This window comes from Gavialis gangeticus, unplaced genomic scaffold, assembly GCF_001723915.1.
Source record: "Gavialis gangeticus isolate Ggan-Ray unplaced genomic scaffold, GavGan_comp1, whole genome shotgun sequence".
Taxonomy (NCBI): Eukaryota; Metazoa; Chordata; order Crocodylia; family Gavialidae; genus Gavialis; species Gavialis gangeticus.
The window spans coordinates 149081028-149087809 of NW_017729025.1; the positions used below are offsets into that span (position 1 = coordinate 149081028).

A 6782-nucleotide genomic window follows, 5' to 3' on the forward strand; every position below is an offset into this window, starting at 1 on the left:
GCACTGTCTGGCCCTCCCCCCCCACTGCACTGTGTGTCCAAGTAGCCACCCTCAGGCTTATGCTCAGCTCCCTGTACCGCACTGCCCTTTCCCTGGGATAGAGGCAGGAAGCAGAAGCCAGAGGGAGGGGGAGCCTAGAGATTTTCTTCTGCTGTTGCAGCCAGACTGGTGGGAGAAATGGCAGCAGGGTAGGAGCCCAGGGGCTGCGACCTTGCCCCTTGTGGGTCACCAGTTGGACAGCTCAGTCTTGTCATAGGGACAGCTCCTATCACACTCACAGCTGCAAAACCATGCTGCAAAATGAGGACTTGCTTACAGAAGTAATAGTGGAAGCTCATTTAATTATTTAACGATTCTGCTGGTGGCTACAGTTGTATTGGAAGCCTTGTGCTACCACCTTCTCCCCCTCATTGTTGCCAGGCAGCTTTCTCTTTCCTGTTTCTAAATGCAATGATCCAGGTGGTAGGGAGATCACCAGGCAACCTGTCAAAGGGCTATAGATTTAATAACACACTGATACACATGCCCCAGTAGATGAATCCTAGCAGAGATAAGGAAACCCTGGAGACCTGCAGAGTCCTTTGCCCCTTAGTCCAGCATATCTTTTTTGGCTGCTTGACAGATGTGGCTGTCAGATTGTTTTGTAGCCAGACAACTTACTGGCTGATATGCAGGTCAGGCTGAAGGCGAAAACGGACCACCTGCCTCCGTTTCATTCCTAGGGCCCTTGTCCCACACTATACCTTGGGATGCTAATAATGAGTGTACAGAGCCAGAGGAGAAATTTAGCAGTAGGGCGGTCAGAGAAGGGGAATCTTACCCCTATTGCATGGTGCCGTTTACAAGGACTTTGGCTATGGTCAGATTTCTGCCCCAAGCAAGGTCCACATGTGGTTGGTGCACCCAGGACTCTGCATGGGTGTGTCCAAGGGACAGGATACCACTTAAATTTAGCTTGTCTGAACTTACATATTAGCTTTCTGGGGCACCTGGGCTTTTTTCTTAGCCTGATGGCCTGTAGCTCTACGACACACTTCAAAATGAAAGACGTAGTTAGCCATGTTAGCCTGAGGTCAAGCAGAAGGTAGGGTAGATTTGCACCCTCTGTAATAACAGAATTGTGATTCTAAATGAGTGCATGTAGGTTCTGCAGCACACTATAAATTTTGCAGCAAACAACTTTGGTCTGGATGGGCTGTGCACATGCTAAGACCTAAGTTGGTAATGTGCATAGAATTTCCTTCTGTCAGCTCATCTTCCTCTGCTCTGTGGATCCTCCAGCTTTCACATACTCACATACTTGTCCCACCCATGCTAAAGTCCATGGGAAAACCTATGCATGGATGGACTGAGACTACAGGTAGGGCAGAAATGCAGTTGGAAGTAGGGGAGTGGCAAAGGATGAGACGCAGAGAGGCATGTCTCTGCTCTCTCCCTAGTTCAGGAATTGGTATTAGTGCAGCCATCCCAGAGAACTCCAAAATTCCAAAGTAAGGCACCCTGAATTAGGCAATTAGAAATGTAAGTGGGGGTACTTCTCTTTATAAGGTTCCTAGCTTCTGTGTCTTTAGGGTTCATTCTTTCTGGCCTCCTCTGCAATGAGGAAAACAAGAAGCTTAAATTTAAAAAACAGGGAAAAGAAAAAAAAAAAGAAAGCTGAGACTTTCTTTGCAAAATCCCTGAAGTCTTGGATTGAAAAAAAAAGACCAGGAAGTCTCACTGAACGGGGAATCAGGTGTGGTATGTCAGCTGATGGGCTGTTTTCTAGGTGCAGCAAGCTGAAGATAATGCCCCAGTGTGGGGATGGCCAGCCTGCAGCACATTTATTGCAAGTGGCATGAGCCACCTGTGTGTGGCACATGGCAGATTGAGCAGGGAAAGGGGATTAAAATGGCACTCAAGGAGGGTGTGGGGCAACCAGAAAGGTTGCCTGCTGGCCCCCTCTCCCAGTTGTCATGCAATCTTGTTTCTCCTTTACTACTTCATAGGCAGCAGATGGCGGCACTAGCTTGCTTAATGGCCAGGAACAGATGGAAATGAAAGTTGACTGCCTAGAGCTCTTCTGCATGTAATGGCTTTTTCTTTTCATCTCCCTCATAGGCAAGGAATTCCCCAACTCCTTCGAGTCCTTAGTGAAGAAGATTTGCAAGTACCTGTTCCACGTGCTGGCCCACATCTACTCCTCACATTTTAAGGAGACTTTGGCACTGGAGCTGCATGGACATTTAAACACCCTCTACACACACTTCATCCTATTCATCAGGGAGTTCAACCTGGTGGACCCTAAAGAGACCACCATCATGGACGACCTCACAGAGGTCCTCTGCAGCAGCAGCAGCAGCAGCAGTGGGAGTGGGGGTAGCAGTAACGGGAGCGGCAATGGTAGCAGCGCCGGAGCACAGAACCACGTGAAGGAGAGATGAGCCTTCCCCTAGGATCAAAACTAACATTAACCGAAAAACAATATTCTATATCCTATGTGTGTATGCGTATGTATATGTGCAGATATATACGGACATACACAGCGATGAGAGTTTGAGAGAGTGCTGCCACCACAGGACGTGTAGTCGTATGGGATTGTCCGGAGCTTTTGTTTAATGCACCATCTGGCGAGAAGTTGCACCAATTTTATTTTATTTCCCTCCCGCTTCCTCTTCCTTTCTCCCCATTCAGACAGATGCTGAGTGCTGTTTTTAGAGAAGAAACAAGGTTTTGAATCAGGCTGCTGTCTTTTGGTCTGTCTTCGGTTGCGAGTGCAAGTCCTCCTGTCTGTCTTTCTAGGATGGTGGTACTGCCATTTTAAAAATATATCTAATTATGTTATCAGAAGTGACTTTTACTTTGAAGTGGCTTAATGCAGATTTTTTTTGTTTTGTTTTTTGGTTTTGGGGTTTGGTTTTCGGTTTGGTTTTTACATAGACTGCCCCTTCCCCTGCCAAACTTCCCAGCCGATTGCATCTTGCCCTTGGCTGTCATGGAACGGGAAGAAGAAACGCCTGGCTTGACTAGAGTAGTAGTAGGGGCTTGCGACACATTTAGCGGGTGTGACTCCCATCTGTCCCGTCTACCTAGTCACGGTGTGTGAACCTGCAAGAGAATCCACAAGCCTGTCTGCTTAGTGCTCCTACCAAATATTTACTAGTTTCTCTGCCCCTCCCCTGCCTCCAGCTCCTCCTTTCCCAGGCACGCATCCAAGAGCAAGTGCAGTGAGATTGCTGGGGTCTGAACCCCTCTGCGTATGAGCCACAACCATTCATTTCCCATTGAAAAGGGAGTCCGGGGGAGGGGAGAAGGGTGCACTGAGTCAGTCACCGCCTGTGCTAGAGAGATGGCTGTTGGCATAAAATTATATTGTTGGCTTATTTTAGTTCATCTGTTCAGTAATAATAATAAAAAAAATTCTATCAGGCACCAGCCTCGTTTCTGTGTGCGCAGCGTCACAAGTCAAGAAAATCTGCCCACAGAAGATGCAGGGGCTGGTTTGCCAGGGGTTAACACAGGGTGCTGATGGGTTGGCACACTGTCCATGGAGTTGAGTTGAAAATGATGCCATCAATCAGTGCAGGCAATTCTAACACCACCTTTTTTTAAATTTTCATTACTAAAATGCTCATGCCTTAACACGATCGGGGCTCCGTAGTACTAAATGCTGCACAAAGAACTGCACAGCGCTCCTGGGCTGAACAGCTTATGGTTTTGGAAGCAAAAGAAAATGGCTGCAATCCTGCAGATGCATCTGACATTGGTTAATTTGCTGCTGGCTATCTCTTATGAATCAGTTCAAGCAGGATGTGAATTTGGGAAGAACTAAGTCTGTCTTAGTTGCATTTCTAATGAAGTCTTTTTACAAACATAGTTCTTTAGATCACTTTTGTGTGTAGATGGTGTCAATACACTACCAGGGTAACTATATGGAAATATGGAATTGCTTCTCTTGCCTACTTTCATGTCCCACCTAATCAGTGCATAAACATTCATCTTCCCGTTTTTGAGCTCTGAAAAGAAGGTAGGTTAAGTGTGAAGGCTGATTTATAAATTTAAGATACCTGTTGCTCTTGAGCATGACTTTCACAGATCTGTTTTGTAACCTCTGAAGAATATGCCACTATAGGGTGTGCACCAGTGTTGGGTAAGTGGTGCTATTTGCTCACATGCAGCTGCAAAAGGTTTGATTCTCCTTAATTTAAGGGTAAACCTCTGCACTGTCAATGGGTTTCATATCTGTGAAATGGGTTTCATGCTGTGGTGAAACCTTTGCATAAAAAGCACCAAATTCTATTGCTGTTTATTTATTTGATTTATGCCGTGCCCTACCCAGACAAGCTCAGGGCAGCTTACAATAAATGACAAGTAACTCAGAGATGAGAAACAGTAGGCTCAACCAACACCCTAAACTTCTAAAGTGACCCCTATCCCACCTGCTCCCAATTCCCTGCCTGTCATCCATGACAGCAAGCTCTCAGGCATATAAACTTTTAGAAACAAATGCTGCCTTAATTCAAAGCAAAGCTCAAGTCCACTGGAAGCCATTTAGGCAGCCAAACCTCAGGGTTTTTTTTCAACCTATGCACATGGGACAAGCAGGAAACCCCAAGGTGGGATTTGAGCCTGTCTCTCACCAGTTTCCTAATGTTGTGCTTGGACTGTCAGGACACAAGTTGAGCATAAGCTTGACTCTTCTCCAGCCTTCTCCCTTGAGCAGATCCACTGCTCCTGGCATTTAATAGCCATTGGCTAAAATAGATGGAGAGTGGTGCAGTAGGGAATATTTCTGTCCTACTGAGAGCAAGGATCCAGACTAGAACCGTAGACTTGCTCCTTCGATGGCAGCATCCATCTCACTGAGCCACATCCTCTAGCTTCAGCGCTTCCTCTTGGCCTTCCATTTCTCCTTTTTCTTGGTTGCCAAGCTTCAAAAGGAGGGCTGGAGAGGGGCCTAGCTAACACCTGACCTGTGGTATAGCTGTCCTGGGCAGTTGAGAGAGGAGCAGTGGAGGTTTAGAATCCCAGGTCTCCTGGGTGTGTGCCTTAAACACTCAGCTATTAGGGCTAAAACATGGGGAGCCCCTCTCCACACCCTGTTCCTGTCTGGCACTTGTCGTCATGGGATTTTGCCAGGCAGAATAATGTGATTTATGCTTGCCCAGCTTATACACCTATAGAGCCACAGACTTGCCTGGCCATTGTGTAGCCTGCTGCACCTGCTCATTAGCCATGCGGACATTTATTTACCTATGCGGCATTGGTAACGGAAACACAAACTGCACTGAAGTACCAAAACTACAGCTGGAAAACTGCCATTTGGGCATTTAAACAGGTAATAAACTTTAGCCCCTAGTGTATACATGGTGTATTGGGTGCAAGAAAAGCTACCACACAAATGCAGTATGTGAAATGCTGGAAGCCTCTGTAATAAGCCAGTTCAAGGGTGCTCAACCAATGGCCCACAGGCCAGATATGACCCATGGGGCTCATCCCCACAGGTCCAGAAATTTTCGGGAGTGGTGGCATCATCAATTACTGCTTCCCAGCTGCCCAATTTCCAGATCTATAGAGAGGCTCAAAGGGGTGTGGGTGGGGAAGAATAGTGCAGGGCTGAGGCACCACTGGGCTTGATTTACGCATGCAGGGCTTGACCCCACATGGGATCCAGGCCCTGTGCCACTCATCTGGTTTATAGGGCTAAAAGGTTGAGCACCACTGAGCCTAAGTGATGAATTCCTGAAACAAGCTGCTTAAAACCATTTCTCCCATAGAAATGTGTCTCATTAGTTGGATTGTCATCTGTTAGTAGGAGCATTCAAGACTGTTTGCTGCCTCTAACTGAAGATGTTAATTATGTGTCAAATAAACTACTTCTTTGAGAGGACTAATCACAAAATACACTTCAGGCTTGTTTAAAGTGGGGAACTATTTTTAGTCCCAGAACTTGGTTTTAAAACGTGTTACTGTGTTAGAAGAAAATTTCCTCCTAAAGATAAGCCCCTTTAAATGAATTAATATTCCAGTTCACTAGGGAAACCTTGAGAGGGGGACAGAGACTTTACTTCACTGGCTTGGATCAGTGCTGATTCCCTCTGCCTGGAGACCACTCCCAGGTTGTGAAACAGCTGTCGTATCTTCCACTGAACAAAAGGGGAAATAACACGCGTTCCTCCTGGGATTGGGTTTGACAACCAAATGGCTCTGAAATACCTGATTGCTCTTAGGGATAATGCTTTCAGGTTACAGGAAGGAGTATCAAGTAAAAAGGAGCCTGTACTTCCCTGCCATCAAATCTGCATCTCTTGCCACAATTGGAATCATTCTGGAACTGGTTTAATGTCATCTAAACTCTATGCTGAAATCAACCCTGATGCCCTTTCCCTGGTTACTTTCTCCTGTGTGATCTAGGATTTCACAAAGGAGGAAAATGTTGCTGTTGGGTGAACTGGATGCAAAGGATGTATATGCACAAATCTCTGTAATTCTCAAGACGGCTGAATTCAAGTGCATATAGTAATATGCTCTACTCTACTGTATTGCCACCTATGGCAGTGGCAGCTGTTGTTCACAGGAAGCTACCAACTGAACCCAGGCACCTGTCCTATGTTTAATCTGCATAGGTTTGATTTATAAAAGAGATTCATCATCCAGGGCAGTGGCCTTCCAGGGCCTCATTTTATTAAACACTGGTACAAGGAGAAGAGTAGATAGAAGGCCTGTCTCAGTGCAAGAGACCTTGAGTTGTAGAAACTGATGCCTGCCTGTTGCTCATCTGTCAGTGCTGAAGACCTAGTTTC

The 6782-nt window shown here is 46.2% G+C and overlaps 1 protein-coding gene across 1 annotated transcript in view; it reads left to right on the forward strand.

Moving 5' to 3' along the window:
* Positions 1-3409, forward strand: part of MOB2 (MOB kinase activator 2) — a 58195-nt gene extending 54786 nt beyond the window's left edge. The window contains exon 5 of the mRNA XM_019519752.1: positions 2101-3409. Coding sequence (XP_019375297.1) covers positions 2101-2423 — 323 coding nt within the window. The 3' untranslated portion in view covers positions 2424-3409. The remainder of the gene's footprint in view (positions 1-2100) is intronic.
* The last annotated feature ends 3373 nt before the right edge of the window (positions 3410-6782 follow it).